The 19305-nt window shown below is 32.9% G+C and overlaps 1 protein-coding gene across 1 annotated transcript; it reads right to left on the reverse strand.

Annotated features, from left to right (window-relative positions):
* Positions 1 to 1570: 1570 nt before the first annotated feature.
* On the reverse strand, positions 1571 to 15717 carry LOC127716106 (malignant T-cell-amplified sequence 1 homolog). The gene is made up of 5 exons (XM_052222196.1): positions 15663 to 15717; positions 12233 to 12385; positions 10669 to 10769; positions 9397 to 9598; positions 1571 to 4857 (listed from the first exon to the last, which is right to left on the reverse strand). The coding sequence occupies exons 1-5, from the start codon at positions 15671 to 15673 to the stop codon at positions 4776 to 4778; spliced, it is 549 nt and encodes a 182-aa protein (XP_052078156.1). The 5' UTR covers positions 15674 to 15717; the 3' UTR covers positions 1571 to 4775.
* Between the last annotated feature and the right edge of the window lie 3588 nt (positions 15718 to 19305).

Here is a 19305-nt window from a genome sequence, read left to right on the forward strand (position 1 = left end):
CGAGAACAATGTTAATGTAATATGAGTATTAAACCTGTTTTGTACTAGACCGACATGATGAGCCGGATTTTAAACGTGCTAGTTCCGAAGGTAACAAACAGTTAGCAGGAAGACATGCCAACTTACCCAGAAACATTATTCTGACTCTAAAGTCGACCAGTCTTTGCTCTTACTCCTTAATGCTGCGTGCTTAGCGGAGAAGCAGCAAATACCAATTCTAAAGTCTTTGGTTTGACCTGGCCAGGGTTCAAACCCACAAGCCTACCAAGGAGGTTCATAATTATTGACACCTGTTGGTCTTTTTCTTCAAAGTTTAGTGGGACCGGAGTTGCATAATTTAAACATCTGATCAAAAATGATATCAAAACTCTAATTTAGCAAAAAGAATCCAATACACCTTGTTTAAACAACAATGACAGCAGACCAATATTATAATATAACCACAATTTAAAAGTAGTCCTATAATAGCAATAAATGTGGAATGTGTCCATGGGACACAGATGATGCCCCCGCTTGCATATCATATAAAATTATAAACGGACATAACTGAAGAATTGTAAAAGTGACCCTACCCAAACTTGATCTTGATCTGAGTTTTGTGGTAATAAGTATTGTGTATAAATTTCATAAAATTTAGTTGAGGCAAACTTAAGTTAGAGAACGGAAACAAAAAATTCAGCAATTTTTCCATTTGTAAAGGGCATAACTCTAGAACGGTTAAAGTGACACCACCATAATTCAACTTGATCTGTATTTTGTGGTAATAAGCATTGTGTATAAGTTTCATAGCATTTGGTTGAGGCAAACTAAAGTTAGAGAACGGAAACGAAAAATTCAGCAATTTTTCCTTGTTAAGGGGCATAACTCTAGAACAGTTAAAGTGACACCACCAAAATTCAAACTTGATCTGTATTTTGTGGTAATAAGCATTATGTATACGTTTCATAGCATTTGGTTGAGGCAAACTTAAGATAGAGAACGGAAACGAAAAATTGAGCAATTTTTCCCTTTGTAAAGGGGCATAACTCTAGAACGGTTAAAGTGACACCACCAAAATTCACACTTGATCTGTATTTTGTGGTAATAAGCATTATGTATGAGTTTCATAGCATTTGGTTGAGGCAAACTTAAGATAGAGAACGGAAACGAAAAATTGAGCAATTTTTCCCTTTGTAAAGGGGCATAACTCTAGAACGGTTAAAGTGACGCCACCAAAATTCAATCTTGATCTGTGTTTTGTGGTAGTAAGCATTGTGTATAAGTTTCATAACATTTGATGGAGGCAAACTTAAGGTAGAGAACGGAAACGAAAAATTCAGCAATTTTTCCATTTGTAAAGGGGCATTACTCTAGAACGGTTAAAGTGATGCCACCAAAATTCAATCTTGATCTGTGTTTTGTGGTAGTAAGCATTGTGTATAAGTTTCATAACATTTGATTGAGGCAAACTAAAGTTATAGAATGGAAACCAACTTTGGGACGTATGGACGGACGGACGTACGTACAGACAGACAAGGGTAAAACTTAATGCCCCCTCCACTACGGCGGGGGCATAAAAAATAAGCAGTGGCACGTTTTCTGTTTTTATTACAATGAAGTTGAAGATTCCACACTTATTATAATACTATGTAATAGCACTGAGTACAGTAAGTTTCTATAATAATATCACCCAATTTTAAGTGCACCAAAAAGCCTTAGTTTTCTACCAACTCTTAGATTGTGATAATGTATTTCTAAGTTCTATTACTGGCTCATATAAAAAAGAAGAAATAAATAATTACAAATGAATTTCTAAAATCATTTGATTCTGATGCAAACACAAAACATTTTATTTCATTTGTACAAAAAATGTATTTCTTTTGATGACCAAAAACCTAACATTACATATGATAACCGATACTAGTGGTCAATTCTATTTCAATTTCATTAAGAGCTAATTAAATCAAAGTGCTTGCGAACACTAAAGGGTAAAGATTGCATTCATTTTGCATTGGGAACTCAATATCAAACATTGCATTGCATCAATAAACTGTTAACACAGAGATATGTCTCGCCTTTTTTTACTTTTGACAATGCAAATGTTGAAATTAAAATAGCAATACTTTAACGTGTAAGTTATGCAAATATTCAAAGTCAAACAACCATGACTGAAGGTACATGGCAAAACAATCTCCATGGAAATGAGATGTGCCAATGCTAATACAACTGCATACCAAATACCATAGACTTATCATAAGTCATTCCCTTTCAACAAACCTAAACACAAACATTGACTTGTAAACTATGTAAAAGTTTCAAAGTCAATGAACCATAATGAGGGGGTGGGGCTATATAATCTCCATGGAAATGAGACTTGTAAATGCCAATAAATTTGCATACCAAATATCACTGACTTAACATTAGCTGTTCATCTTAAACTGATCTAATCACAAACTAATACAGGTAAACTAAGCAAAAGTTTCAAAGTCAATAGACCATGACTGTGGGGGCGGACCAAATATTCTCCATGGAAATGAGATATGCCAATGCTTATACAACTGTATACCAAATATCATTGACTTACCACTAGTGGTTCCCCTTGAACTGACCTAATCAAAAACTAATACATGTAAACTAAGCAAAAGTTTTAAAGTCAATAGACCATGACTGAGGGGGCGGAGCCAAATAATCTCCATGGAACTGAGATTTGCCAGTGCTAATTCAACTGCATACCAAATATCATTGCCCAACCACAAGTGGTTCACCCTAAACTAGCCCTTATCACAAACTAATACATTGTTGACGCCGCCGCCTTCGATGCCGGAAACAGCATACCTGTCTCGCTTTTTGACTCTGTCAAGGTGAGACAAAAATAGAAAGCAATATTTTGGACTACAATAATGGACAAAGCAAAGATAACTCTTATTTAAATATTTCCTTTCATTGCTATTTTTATAAAGACAGATTCACTTCTGTAATTTCAAATAAAATAGATTTCTTGGTTATAAACATACACATCAGATTATAACTTGAATATCTGAGTATATATTTCATAGATAAGATTGCTCACCTCATTGCACTCTGTGTTTGTGCTATCAAAAGTAATAATAAGGTCTCGAAAATAAAACTGTCAAGCCAGTCCCATTAGGGTTTTGATTGCAGGAATGCAATCTTTACCCCAGAAAATGTAGGGTGATCATTCAATAGTAAATATTTTTAAATTAGCTTCATTAGCACAAGCTGGATAACGATTGTGCAATTATTAATCTTTTGCCCATAACGATTCAAGACATTTATTTGGATAAATTGACTTCTGTCAACAGTGAGCAATTCAACATGTCCCTGTCAGACATAAGGTAGTTTTTTGTAAAATTGGGAGGGCTTGTGTGTCCCAAGGTAGTTCTTTGTAAATGGGAAAGGATTGTGTGTCCCAATGTAGTTTATGAAGTTTTTAGTTATATAATTATTGATTGTCTAGTGAAATTTTGTTTCAGACAAGTTCATAATAATTTTTCACTAAACTTAAATGGTTAGTTAACCATCCAGCACATTGCAAACTCTGTCCAAATGTATATTTTATCTGAACCATGTTCAAGTTTATTTCACTGTAAAAAGTTAAGGAAAGCTGTTTTTTTTCGCAAAATTTTCCTGCACTTATATGAATCACTTTAATTAATTCTTATAGTACCAAAACAAATTATAAACAAGGATCAAGTCAGGAATCTGATGTTCAGTAGTTGTCGTTTGTTGATGTGGTTCATAAGTGTTTCTCGTTTCTCGTTTTTTATATAGATTAGACCTTTGGTTTTTCCGTTTGAATGGTTTTACACTAGTAATTTTTGGAGCCCTTTATAGCTTGCTGTTCTGTGTGAGCCAAGGCTCTGTGTTGAAGTGTACTTTGACCTATAATGGTTTACTTTTATAAATTTTGACTTGGATGGAGGGTTGTCTCATTGGCACTCATACCACATCTTCTTATATCTATCATATGACATACAATGCTGGCCAGTTATATTGTTTGTCCTGAAAAATCTCATCATTTTACGTTATAAATAACAAAATTAACATATTTACCAGACAAACATTATTACCAGACTTAAAGGTATATGAACAAAACAATTGGCTATAACAAGAATAATATCAAAACAAAAGTAAAATAATGATAACCACAGAAACAAGAAATGGGGAAACATGATTATCTCACTTGAGACACATTTAGTTGTTATTTTTTTGGTCTAAAATTTCATACCCCTATTATTTTATATTTTCATATTTTATTTTATCTTGAAATTTCATATTTATCATATTAAAGTAAAATTTATTTGACATGTTGTACTTATATCCTTCAAAACTTGTTTATCTTCTGTTTTTAAGGTTAAATCTGTTGTGATTTCAAATGTTGTTGCCAATGAGCAAAACAAATTTTGTCAACTTAAAAATGCAATCTACATTGATATTCAGGGAGTTGAATTAACTAAACAAACTTAAACAAATCTAAAATTAAATTCATAACTTGATGAAAGTAAAACAGAAATTCATTTCATATGTTCAATGTCATTTTAATGTAAACAATTTAACGTCATTATGACAGAAATTCCTTATAGCAATTGTAATTTTGTGTTTACTATTATAGTAAAGTTAACCAAGTTTTGATTAGGATCAGAGAAGAAAATGTATGAGGTTCAAGATGCCAGTAACATTCATGTACAAATTAAACTGTGCATCATTATATTATAATTTATCACAGATACAACAATTTGTTATAAATATAGTTCAGATCTTAATGCAAAAAACTTCTATTTAACATTTTTCATGTTCCATAATCCATCATTTAAGTAATGTATATTTTCAACACCTATGCCTTTATTCTTGTCTAATCTGAAATGAAAAAAAAAATAAGTATACATAGTATGAAGAATATTATAAATGATTAATCAGCAAAATATGATACAAGTTGAACTGTGAACTATTGCTCACTAATGCTATAAGTACAGTATTCAATAGACAGTGATGGATGTGAAAACATATATCACAGTATAGCATCCTCATATATATGAAGCTTGATTCCAAATTTCAGAGAGACTTGATTTGTACAAGTAGTTCCTGAGCAAAATGTGACAAAAATTTCATTATCACCACTATGTGTAAGAATATTAAATATTCTGCAAACAGGAAATTGATGAACAATGAATCTGAAAATGCACCACACAATAAATAGCACGCTTACATGAAGCTTGGTACAAAATTTAATGAACTCCCATTTATAGTTCGTTAGTAAAAACTAACAGAAATATATTGGGAAGAATGAATTGACAGATGTATACCAGTAAACTCTCCTCCTTCTTAGAGGTGTTTAAAATTTGATATATATCATCCCTTAGTTTGATACATGTTAAATCATTTCTAGTTACTTCATCTGATAAAATGGTGTCTTCCTCCTATTCCCACTTTTTAAAAATACTATTCCTTCTATTCCCACATGCAAATAACAATAGATGTTTTGATAAATAATTTGTTTTTATAACAATCAAGGTTAATTAGAATTTCACCTAAGATTTACCTGTATTTTTTTTTTAAACATAACATATTTGGTACACTGTTTATGTATAATACCTAGTTTATTTCTTTTTTCGTCAAAGATATATTTAAAAATAAAGAATAATTATGATAAATAGATTGGAGTAAGATTTATTTTTAAATTTTTGAATTTATAACCTTAAAGAATTGTCTGCTGTACAAATAAATCATGATATAAAATAATATTATAAATAAAATGCTTCGCTGGGCACAGCTTGATACGACCGCAGAGGTCGAACCCTGAACAGTTGGGGCAAGTATGGACACAACATTTAAGCTTGATACAGCTCTGAATTTGGATTGTGATTAAATATTTGACACAGCATAGGTTTCTGACACAGAAAGAGTGTGGTCTAAGAACTTCAATTTTTTTAATTTACCTATTATGGTCCAATGTCCAAAATCAAAATACATGGTTAGATTCAGCATATCAAAGAACCCCATATATTCAATTTTTGTTGAAATCAAACAAAGTTTAATTTTGGACCCCAACTTGGACAAACTTGAAAACTGGTCCCATAATCAAAAATCTAAACACATGTTTAGATTCAGCATATCAAAGTACCCCAAGAATTCAATTTTTGTTAAAATCAAACTAAGTTTAATTTTGGACCCTTTGGACCTTAATGTAGATCAATTTAAAAAACGGGACCCAAAATTAAAAATCTAAAAACATGGTTAGATTTGGCATATCAAAGAACCCCAATAATTCAATTTTTGATGAAATCAAACAAAGTTTAATTTTGGACCCTTTTGACCTCAATATGAACCAATTTGATAGCGGGCCCACAAAATAAAAAATCTAAATACATGGTAAGATTCAGCATATCAAAGAACCCCATATATTCAATTTTTGTTGAAATCAAACAAAGTTTAATTTTGGACCCCAATTTGGACCAACTTGAAAACTGGGCCAAAAATCTAAAATCTAAATACATGGTTAGATTCAGCATATCAAAGAACCCCATATATTCAATTTTTGTTGAAATCAAAAAAAGTTTAATTTTGGACCCCAACTTGGACCAACTTGAAAACTGGGCCCATAATCAAAAATAAAACACATGTTTAGATTCAGCATATCAAAGAACACCAAGAATTCAATTTTTGTTAAAATCAAACTAAGTTTAATTTTGGACCCTTTGGACCTTAATGTAGACCAATTTAAAAACGGGACCCAAAATTAAAAATCTAAATACAAGGTTAGATTTGGCATATCAAAGAACCCCAATAATTCAATTTTTGATGAAATCAAACAAAGTTAAATTTTGGACCCTTTTGACCTCAATATGAACCAATTTGATAGCGGGTCCACAAATAAAAAATCTAAATACATGGTTAGATTCAGCATATCAAAAAACCCCAAGAATTCAATTTTTGATGAAATCAAACAAAGTTTAATTTTGGACCCTTTTGACCTCAATGTGGACAAAGTTGATAACGGGGCCCAAAAATCAAAAATCTAAATACATGGTTAGATTCAGCATATCAAAGAACCCCATATATTCAATTTTTGTTGAAATCAAACAAAGTTCAATTTTGGACCCCGATTTGGACCAACTTGAAAACCGGGCCCATAATCAAAAATCTAAATACATGTTTAGATTCAGCATATCAAAGAACCCTAAAAATTCAATTTTTGTTAAAATCAAACTAAGTTTAATTTTGGACCCTTTTGACCTTAATGTAGACCAATTTGAAAACGGAACCAAAAATTAAGAATCTAAATACACGGTTAGATTCGGCATATCAAAGAACCCCAATAATTCAATTTTTGATGAAATCAAACAAAGTTAAATTTTGGACCCTTTGGACCTTAGTGTGGACCAATTTAAAAACGGGGCCCAAAATCCAAAAACTTAATACACGGTTAGATTCAGCATATTAAAGAACCCCAAGAATTCAAGAATAAAACCCCATTGAAATTGATCAAGAAATAAGCAATTTATAAGAAGTATCTTCTTTTGCACAATACTGTGCAATTGAATATTTCTTGCTATTGTGCAATACTGTACAATTGACAATTTCTTGCTATTGCGCAATATTGTGCTATTGGATATTTCTTGCTATTGCGCAATACTGTGCAATTGAAGATTTCTTGCTATTGCGCAATACTGTGCAATTGAAGATTTCTTGCAATTGTGCAATACTGTGCAATTGAAAATTTCTTGCTATTGCACAATACTTATTATATAATAATTTACACATCCTGTTTGGTGTGTATCTCCTACCATATCATTATTATTTGCTTTTAAATATTAATCAGAAATAACCAACTTAAAATGGAAAATTTTAAAAGAAAAAAAAAGGAAAAAAAGAAAAAAAAAAAATCCCCCCCCCCAAATTTTTTGAACCCCCTTATGATTCATCACCCCCAAACTCAATCCCAGCCTTCCCTTTGTGGTATGGTACCTTGCAGTACAATTTCAGAGAGATCCATACACTTGAACACAAGTTATTGTCTGGAAACTAGAAAAATGCTTTTGGCCCCTTTTTGGCCCCCTATTCCTAAACGTTTCGGGCAATTACCCACAAACTCAATTCCAGCTTTCCCTTTGTGATATGGAACCTTGTAGTACAATTTCAGAAATATCCAAACACTTACACACAAGTTATTGTCATGAAACTAGAAAAATGCTTGTTTTTTGCCCCTTTTTTGGCCCCTAATTCCTAAAATTTTGAGGCAATTACCCCCAAAATCAATTACAGCCTCCCTTTGTGATATGGAACCTTGTGGTACAATGTCAGAGAGATCCATACACTTACACACAAGTTATTGTCTGGAAGTTACAAAAATGCTTATTTTTGGCCCCTAATTCCTTAACTGTTGGTACCATAACCCCCAAAATCAATCCCAACCTTCCTTTCGTGGTATTGAACCTTATGGTAAAATTTCATGGAGATCCATTCACTTAAACTAAAGTTAGAGTGCGAAAACCAATGTGTCTTCGGACGACGCCGGACGACGACGATGACGCCAACGTCATACCAATATACGACCAAAAAATTTTCAATTTTTGCGGTCGTATAAAAATACAAATGACAAATTGGTATCGTAATCGAAATGTTCATAAGCTGATTACCTGTAATCACAACTTATAACACCTGCTGTCAATGTTAATTAGCTGAGGGTTATAAACTTGTCAGAAACATGAAGACAGGTAGAATTATAGTATTTTCAACAACATATTAAGACAATAAACTCATGGACTTGTGAAAAAGGGCAGAGGGCGGCAGTCTGGAAAGTGGGAAAAAGATCAAGCTGGATCACTGATAACATCAATAAGGAGTCGACTAATGATGCATTTCCCCCCTATGTTCTATTTGTAGCCATGTCGGCCATCTTGGTTAGCAGGCTGGGTTATTGGACACATATTTTAAACTAAATACCCAAATGATGATTGTTGCCAAGTTTGGTTAAATTTAGCCCAGTAGTTTCAGAGGAGGTGATGTTTGTAAAAGTAAACACCTTTGGACCAGGTGAGCTAAAAAACTGCATTTTCGCCAAGTAACAAATGTATATTACAAAATCTGAATAACAACATTTTTTTGGAAATTCATTCATTGAATTGATTGGTGTTTCTTATTAAAACAGACTTTTGGCCTTGTTTACATAATCATTTCCAATTTTCTCCAGAGACTCAAGCTTCTGCCACTAACAAATATAGCTGCCATGATATAGCCAATAGCTCTAAAAGTGGTGTTAAACACCAACAATCAATCAATTACATGTTTATATGCCTTTATCCAAGTCATCAACTTCATTAGAAGCTGACTTCAATCGTACTTGAATGATTTTTGTCCTTTAAGAAATTTACAGCTATAAAAATTGAGAAATCTTACATTTCTTCTGTTGACATAACTAATTTTCCTACAGCTAATGCATGTTCTTTGCCTTCTGCCACAATCGTTGCTACTTTTCCAGCTTCTAAATTAGACATCTTGGCACCAGGCGATGTCAATCCCGGACACATAATATTAGCTCCACTTAATACAAAACGTATTGCACCTTTGTCTACCTGCATGTGTGGTAAAATGAATGGGTCTGAAATAGAAAGTTAAGTTGGTTTTCACAAAACTGACAGTAAATAAACCAAAGTAAAATATAATCTTGCACAAATTTTTTTGCGGTCGTATAAAAATTCTTTATACATAATTTAAAACAATTCAAAGTAGTTTTTGAATTACCTCCCTTACACTGTAATTTGTACTTAAGTAATTGTCCATTAACCAGGACACCTTTGTTTTTATCACTTTTTTGCCCCTAATTCCTAAACAGTTTGAGCCATAACCACCAAAGCCAATCCTAACCATCCCTTTGTGGTATGGAAACTTGTGGTATAGTTTCAGAGAGATCCATACACTGTTCCACAAGTTATTGTCATGAAACTAGAAACATGCTTATTTGGGCCCCTTTTTGGCCCCTGATCCCTAAACTGTTGGGACCATAACCCCCAAAATCACTCCCAACCTTTCTTTTGTGGTTATAAACCTTATATTTAAATTTCATAGAGATCTTTTCACTTAAACTAAAGTTATTGTGCGAAAACCAATGTGTCTTCGGACGATGCTGACCATGCCGACGTCATGCCAATATATGACCGCGGTCGTATAAAAATGTGCACACATATATATTGAATCAAACTTTTACTATAAAGATTGCATTATCAACATGTAGTTGTAGTAAATTGTACACTGAATAGATGATACAAATCTGCATGATCATGATGATTGAACCCTTGGTAATTGGTAAACCTTAATCTGTCATATTATGCCAAACATGCTGTTGAAAGATTTGGTTTTTGTTTTGTTTTACTGTGTTGTTAAGTAATTATCTTATCAATTTTTACGCACTTCTCAGTTTATTCAAGTTTTTTTTTCATTACTGTCATTAGCAATTTTAGTAGATGTCTAAAGAAATACTCTGCAACTAAAGCAAGGCTTTGTAACTATTTTTTCCTCAAGTTTATGGATAACTTAGGTGTTGTTGGGTAACGGTCTTATTGATATTAACCCAACATTTTTGTATATATTCAAGACAGAAACCTTGTCAAAGAAATGATAATCATCAAAATTTTTGGTAAACTTATCTGGTCTCTTCCCTGCACAACTTACATTTATGTAATAACCTGAGTGTAGGCATATATGGGCCATCTCTCTGTCTGAAGAATACAGGCTCTCCCTTTGAGTTCGCTAATATTTCTATATGTTCATGACTACAAAGGAATACAAAATATTTAACTTACTGACAGCAATATGAAATAAATGGAAAATGTGTCCCCATGGACACAGATGATGCCCCCGCTTACAAAATTATAAAGGGACATAACTCAAAAACAATAAAAGTGACGCTACCCAAATTTGTACTAGATCTGAGTTTTGTGGTAATAAGTATTGTGTATAGGTTTCATTATGTTTGGTTGGGGCAAACTTAAGTTACAGAACGGAAACTAAAAATTTTGCAATTTTTCGATTTATAAAGAGGCATAACTCGATAATGGTTAAAGTGACGCCACCAACATTCAACTTGATCTGTGTTTTGTGGTAATAAGCATTGTGTATAAGTTTCATAACATTTGGTTGAGGCAACTTAAGTTAGAGAACGGAAACTAAAAATTTTGCATTATTTTTTCCATTTATAAAGGGGCATAACTCAAGAATTGTTAAAGTGACCACACCAAAATTCAGACTTGATCTGTGTTTTGTAGTAATAAGCATTGTGTATAAGTTTCATAATATTTGGTAGAGGCAAACTTAAGTTAGAGAACAGAAACTAAAAATTTTGGAATTTTTGGAATAAATAAAGGGGCATAACTCTAGAATGGTTAAAGTGACTCCACCAAAATTCAAACTTGATCTGTATTTTGTGGTAATAAGCATTGTGTATGAGTTTCATAATATTTGGTTTAGGCAAACTCAAGTTAGAGAACGGAAACCAATTTTGGGAGGTACAAATGTACGTACGTACGTACAGACGGACAAGGGTATAACTTGATGCCACTCCACTACGGCGGGGCATAAAAACTGCATTTTGACCATTTAGTAACAGTTACTAAATGTATGAATACCTTACTGAAATTGAAGTGAAACATGAAATTGAAAATTTATGAAAATACATTTTTTGCTTCAATCCACCAAAATCAGTACATGTACCCACAAAATGATACAGTAGTATTCATTAGGTACAATGTATATATTTTCAAAAAGGAAGTCAAACTCCTGTGTCAACTTGTCAGAATTCTAAGAAAAAAATAAATATATTATGTTGATAAGTTCTTGCATTGAGCATATCTTATTAATTAGTCAAATTTCTTGATACATTAACTTCACATCATTGTCCTACTGTGTTTATGGATAGATGTCTCATTGGCAATCATACCACATTTCATCATTTATCATTATGATACATTTGAATGAATAAATAATTACAGACCTAGTCATTATTGATTCATTTTTAAATCATACTATGGCTATGCCCATATCCAGTCAAACTTGTTAAGTCTTCTGAAACCCAAGATGACTAGGACCACATTGTCTAACCAATATTCTTAACAAATTTCATGATTTTCTTCTTACACTGACTTACAATAAGGTTAATATACATGTAGTACAGCCTGACAGCATTCTTAAAACCTACAGACCTCAATTTTTAAACCCCTGAACTAGAATAATATCTTACCATTTAACAATTTTTAAATCTCCCTTCTTTGGTATAATGGTATCTAGATATGTTTCTATTGCTGGATAGTTTTCTAATATTGAATTTCTGATACCTTTCTGTACTGATGATTTGGGATTGTTAACCCCAGATACCATTTCTCTCTCATCAAATCTACAAATAATTAGTTAAAGAATCTTGGTTTAAATGGAACACAAATCATATATATATAAATAAGATATGGTATGATATGTATTGATGTCCACATATTCATTTTTGTACATGGAGTATTATTACTTACTGTATGTATTATCTCTGACTATGTAAATGCTGGGTTAAAACTACTGTTAACAATCAAATGTAATGACTGACCTTAGTAATTATTTTACATATGTATATTCAAGTTCAAGAGATAATAGCAGCACTTATTACAGTGTGATCAACATCCTCAACTTAACAATGAGGTCTCATACCAATGGGAGGTACAAAAATGTAGCATCATTTGGCTTCAAATATATTTTTTTTTTAATATTAATGTGAAAGGTTGTGCATTCCTTATTGTTTCAAACATTGGTTCTCTATCTCTGTTTGCCTCAAAACAGCAAAATATGACAATAATTTTCTAATTAATAGAAAATTTCTATAATTAGATTCTGATATAAACTATATCCATAGATGACAGTAATGACAGTAACTGGTCCACGTACCAATAAAATTTCAAGCAAAAATAAATACAATAGGAGCCAGCTTTTTTGCTGTATAAAAGAGGAATTAAAGTCTGAGTCTATGTTCATAGACCTCACTATTCAGGTAACCCAGACTACATGGTTAAATGTATATGTTTAAAGAATATCAGTGATTTTCCTGCCTTTTTTTCAAATGGGGCCTGGGCCCTAGGCAATTGGGAAAAATGTGTCGTGTATATATATATATATATAACGTGTGAATTGGGAAAAAATAAATTATTGTTTTCATCATAGTTTAATGAGGTTATTTATTAGAATTCCAATTTTCCATCATGTTCAAATTTGAACATATAATTTTTTTTTCTTGATGCATGTTAATATATATCATCAGGGTTTGACACTAACTAAATTCCTTTACTAGCCCAGAGAGCTATTTAATTTAATTTTTTTTTAAAGTCTTCCTACTCTGCTAGCCCGTCAAATTCCATAGGCACGACCAATGCTACATGTGTCTGATGGCATCCCCCCCTCCAATTTTAAAGTTCATGAAGCTAAATCATGTGATCTGGGGCATTTCCAGATGTTTTGCATGATGTTTGTGGTTTGCTAATAGAATTTAGAGACACAACTATTTATTTTTAATTTTAACGAGTTATCTCCATTAAAGAGTATGTATGCAGTGATCTGGAAAGATTTTGTCTCTATGGGCAAAGGGCTCCCTCATATAAATTTTAATGGACCATTTTTAAAGTTAAAAGTATATACTAAAACAGGAAAGTACTATCCAATTCTGTTTATGATGACAAAATAAATGTGGATAGTGTCCACATATGGACACAGATGATGCCCCCGCTTGCATATCATATAGTTATAAAAGGACATAACTGAAGAACAGTAAAAGTGACGCTACCCTAATTAGAACTTGTTCTGAGTTTTGTGGTAATAAGCATTGTGTGTAAGTCTAATAACATTTGGTTGAGGCTAACTTAAGTCGAGAACAGAAACTAAATATTCAGCAATTTTTCTATTTGTAAACACACATAACTCTAGAACAGTTGTGTATAAGTTTTATAACATTTCGTTGAGACAAACTAAAGTTAAGAGAACGGAAAAGAAAAATTCAGCAACTTTTATGTTTATAAAGGGACATAACTCAAGAATGGTAAAAGTGTCGCCACCAAATTTCGTATTTAATCTGTATAATGTAGTAATAAGCATTGTGTATAAGTTTCATAACATTTGGTTGAGGCAAACTTAAGTTAGAGAAACGGAAACTAAAAATTTTGCAATTTTTCCATTAATAAAGGGGCATAACTCTAGAACGGTTAAAGTGACGCCGCCAAAATTCAAACTTGATCTGTGTTTTGTGGTAATAAGCATTGTGTATAAGTTTCATAACATTTGGTTGAGGCAAACTCTAGAGAACGGAAACCAATTTTGGGACTTACGTACGTACAGACAAGGGTAAAACTTAATGCCCCCACCGCTACGGCGGGGGCATAAAAAAACAAGAATCAAATCTTGATACGTGACTAGTAGAACAATTCACATTCAAATTATTACAACTGATTTAACCACTTTTAATAGTAGGAGATAAATTAAGATTTGTTTCTATTCCCGTGAATTCCCAAGTGTAATTGGACTGTCATACTTTCCATGGTATTTAATGAATGCTGTTTCATGCATTTCTTTGGCTTGATTGCCGGTTTTATTGATATTATCATCACAACTAACAGAAGAAAATAACGCATTGACCGTTGAAAAAACCATTTCGCCCCACACTTTGGCATGTTTACAAAATTTATAAATAGACCAAAAAATTAACAAAGACAGTTAAGCGCATTTATGGAGACAAAAATGAAATTTAAAAAAATGCTCTATGTTTTTTTAATCGAAATTACATGTGATAGTAATCATCAATCTTTCAACAATATTATTTAAAGAAAAAAATTGACTGTACTTGCAAACTTTCATAGAATTAAAGTTGGTTCCTTTGAAAATTTAGATCATGGTTATTCACGTTTTCCAGGTTTTCAGATTAACCATGCAGAACTAAGTTAAACTGGTTCCTGAAATATTAACATCTGTCTATCTACTTGTTTTTCTCAAGGAACAGTACGACAACCTATATTTTTGAACCAAATCATACGAACGATAAAATAATCAATTACCTTTCCGTTACAACTTGATTGAATTGGGAATTTTCCGTGTTTATTTGGGGAAAAAATAGGGTTTTTCTAATTGGGAACAGGGCCAAAATTCGGACCTAAAATAAAGACAGGAAAATCACTGAATATATTGAAAAGTATTTACTCTTTAAAGCTTTTTGAGAAAAAATTTGATTTTCTGAAGGTAACTGGTACTGGACCAGTACCTGATTTTGGGTATAATTTCCATAAATAGGGATAGTACATGAGGATCTTCCCCAAGTTGACAAACCTGAGGCCTCGTGAAATTGTTGAGGAATACTCTTGAAATACCAAAGTGATCCAAGCCTATACTTCCAATTACAGTATTGATGAGCAAATATGGAGATCATATTTTCCTTCTATATGCTTGTATCAACTATAAACCCACTACAAAGTCAAAGAACAATGTTTCATCAACTAGCAGCTGATGTTAAAATGTGTTTATCTAACTTTTGTTACGTTGATTTTCTTATTTTTTTAAGGACAGACATTAATTATTAAATCAAGATAGCGTATCAGTTTGTATATATGTATATCTGCTCATCAATAATTATAAAGAATCTGGAAAATACCAACTTTTTGAACATTTTGAGAGAAATTTCTTCACATGCAACTTCCGGTGGGTGTAAAAATAAAATGACAGACGGAATAGTGCATAAAATCCGGATTCCATATACCGTGCTGGCTGGATAAGATACGATAAGAAAAAAATATTTTGATTCGGCATAAGTTTATATACATTTTAAATATTTAGCATGCAATAAAAATTTAGCAACAAATTTATAATGAAGTAAATAAAATTGAGAATGGAAATGGGGAATGTGTCAAAGAGACAACAACCCGACCATAGACTGAGCAGACAACAGCCGAAGGCCACCCGGCAATGTGTCTTCAATGCAGCGAGAAACTCCCGCACCCGGAGGCGTCCTTCAGCTGGCCCCTAAACAAATATGTATACTAGTTCAGTGATAATGGACGTCATACTAAACTCCAAATTATACACAAGAAACTGAAATTAAAAATGATACAAGACTAACAAAGGCCAGAGGCTCCTGACTAGGGACAGGCGCAAAAATGCGGCGGGGTTAAACATGTTTTTTGAGATCTCAACCCTCCCCCTATACCTCTAGCCAATGTGGATTAAACAAACGTACAACAGTACGCACAGTAAAAATCAGTTTAAGAGAAGTTAGAGTCCGATGCCAGAATAGGAAACAAAAGAAAATAAACAAAATGACAATGATACATAAATAACAACAGACTACTAGCAGTTACTGACATGCCAGCTCCAGACCTCAATTAAACTGATTGAACGATTATGTCTTCATCATATGAATATCAGGCACAATCTCTCCTGTTAGGGGTTTAGTATTATACTATCATAAAACATATGAGAAGAACATAACCCATGTCATGCCAACAACTGGTTTTAGAATAAATATGTTTAATTAAAACATTTTTTACCTACATTGAAGTTTAAAATTTAGATTAAAAATATGGTAACTATTTAAATAAACAGATTATCTGTATGATCCTGTATCTTTATCTGTATATATAAGTTGAAGATACCAATTCTGAGCGAGAAACCTATTGACGATGTGGGAAAGCTACCTTGAAGCTCTCAACTGTATTTGCGCATACAATACTGTCTTCCAGTTAGTTCAACTGTATTATTGATTCTCTTGACAAAGAAAGAGTTCTTATATAAATATCCGTGTTATATGGAATAGTGTCTAGTGCCTTCGTATTGTTCTTTACTGAATTTAACACTATATTGGCACTTTCAAAGTTATCATTTTTTTCCGGCATAGTTTTTCTTTTAGGTTTATTTTTAACCAGAAAATCGTTAGGATTAATCGTTGGGACCAAACCCTAGCTCAACCACTTTGTACAGAAATACCAGCCGTTGACTTGTTCTTCTTGACTGTAGATTGTCCAGTTCTAACTCGGCTAACATTTTCAGTGACCGACCCCTCAGGCTTCTCTAGATCTGTAATCGCCTGTAATAAATCTGGCTGCCCTAAGTTGGATCCTTTCTAGTTGGTTTAAATCGTGCTGTGTATATTTATCATTTTTTTCCGGCATAGTTTTTCTTTTAGGTTTATTTTTAACCAGAAAATCGTTAGGATTAATCGTTGGGACCAAACCCTAGCTCAACCACTTTGTACAGAAATACCAGCCGTTGACTTGTTCTTCTTGACTGTAGATTGTCCAGTTCTAACTCGGCTAGCATTTTCAGTGACCGACCCCTCAGGCTTCTCTAGATCTGTAATCGCCTGTAATAAATCTGGCTGCCCTAAGTTGGATCCTTTCTAGTTGCATGGTTTAAATCGTGCTGTGTATATGGATCCCATATTATGGCCCCATATTCCATAGTCGATCTCACTAACGATATATATGCGGTCTTTTTGCAACCTCTGGGGCAAACTCTTACATTTCTTCTGAGAAAATCAAGCGTGGAATTGGATTTCTTTGCTACATTTGATATATGTGTAGTCTATTTCAGGTTTTCAGATATTTGCAAGCCTATGTATGGATTATGTTGGACCTGATGCAGTACCTGTTCGTCAAGGCTGTACGTGTTCTGACTTTTGTTCCTGATGCTCAGAATATAGCACTTCTTTGCATTGAAGCGCACGCCCCAGTCTTTGGCTCATATTTCAAGGTTTTAGAGGTCTTGTTGTAGGAGTGTGTTGTCATGTTGTGTATTAATGGTCCTGTAAAGAAGGCAGTCATCTTCAAAAAGTCTGACTTATGTTTTACTGTATCTTGCAGGTCGTTAATGGCAGAGGAAGAGAGGCGGTCCTAGTACAGTTCCTTGTGGAACACCGGAGTCAACTGAAGTTTCTTCTGATTCCTCACCATCTACAACGTCTTTTTATTTTCCTTTGGGTTAGGAACATTTCTAACCATTTGTTGAGTGGTCCTCTCACACCATATTCGTCTATTTTATGGAGTAGTTTGTTATGTGGCAATGTGTCGAATGCTTTGGAGAAGTCCAGGAAAGCTACATCGGTTTGTTTTCCTGTGTCAAAGGATTTCATGAAGTCATGCATGTAGTGTAACTGTATAAGTTGGGTTTCACAGGAATAGCCCGACCTGAATCCATGGTTTAGTGATGCAAGTACTCTGTGCTTCTCTAGGTATTTAAGCATATACATATATATGTCTACAGATAATATGTTCTATTAGCTTGCACGGTACAGATGTTAGATGTCAATGTTGCAGTCTTCACACGAAAAAATTACTTAAGGGTCCGAAAATTAGCATTTTATCAAATTTCTTTATATATGGCTTGTGGTAATGAGGCCTCTTTCAGGGAAAATTTTGCTATGATCATAGCAATATTCCTGATATTTGATTTTAAAAAAAGAGTAGAAGAGTGTGGTATGTTTGTCAATAAAACAACTATACACCAAAGACAAAAAGACAATAATGTGAACAACTACATATGAGTATATATTAAAGGTGGATCATCACTATATATTTTCTAAAACTTTGCCAAAATTTTACCACGCTTTTTTAAAAATATAATAAAAGTATATGGGTCACCGTGCTATTTTACAAGCTACAAGTTGTACAAACGATTGGCCACTTATCCATAGATAATTCATGAAAAAAAAACTTTTTTGTGAATAGAAAGAAATCTGTGAAATCGAATTTGAGATGACATGTCTTATAATATGCTTTTAGAAAATAAAAATAAGAAATGGTGTCACCAATCTTGTTTTCTTACTACATTCCTATACAATAATATTACTATTATAGAGTTAGTACTCAACCCCCCCCCCTTATATGACTAAGTCGAAAAGTTGAATCGAACAGAAAAAAATGTTTGGTATTTGTAAAAACAGTCTTAATAATGCAATAAATTTCTTATTTTTCTTCATTTAAATAAATAATCTTAAACAGACTTATTCAGAAGGAATATAGTTACGATACTGTTGTCAGGCTGAGACTACTAAAATATGTGTTATAGTAGTCTCAGTGTCAGGTCATATTTTGGTATTAATATTGATAGGGTCTTTGCATCGGAAATAAACACATTTATTCTAAAACCAGTTGTTGGCATGATACGGGTTATGTTCTCATATATTTTATGATGGTATTATACTAAACCCCTAACGGGAGGGATTGTGCTTGATTTTCATATGATGAAGACATAATTTTTCAATCAGTTTAATTGAGGTCTGGAGCTGGCATGTCAGTAACTGCTAGT

The sequence above is a fragment of the Mytilus californianus genome, unplaced genomic scaffold (genome assembly GCF_021869535.1).
Source record: "Mytilus californianus isolate M0D057914Y unplaced genomic scaffold, xbMytCali1.0.p SCAF_9, whole genome shotgun sequence".
Lineage (NCBI taxonomy): Eukaryota > Metazoa > Mollusca > Bivalvia > Mytilida > Mytilidae > Mytilus > Mytilus californianus.

Coding starts and splice junctions, on each gene's coding strand:
- LOC127716106 (XM_052222196.1), bottom strand. Junction 10,770..12,232: donor GATTTAAAAATTGTTAAATG/GTAAGATATTAT, acceptor ATTCCTTTGTAG/TCATGAACATATAGAAATAT. Junction 4,858..9,396: donor GTTATGTCAACAGAAGAAAT/GTAAGATTTCTC, acceptor TTTTCATTTCAG/ATTAGACAAGAATAAAGGCA.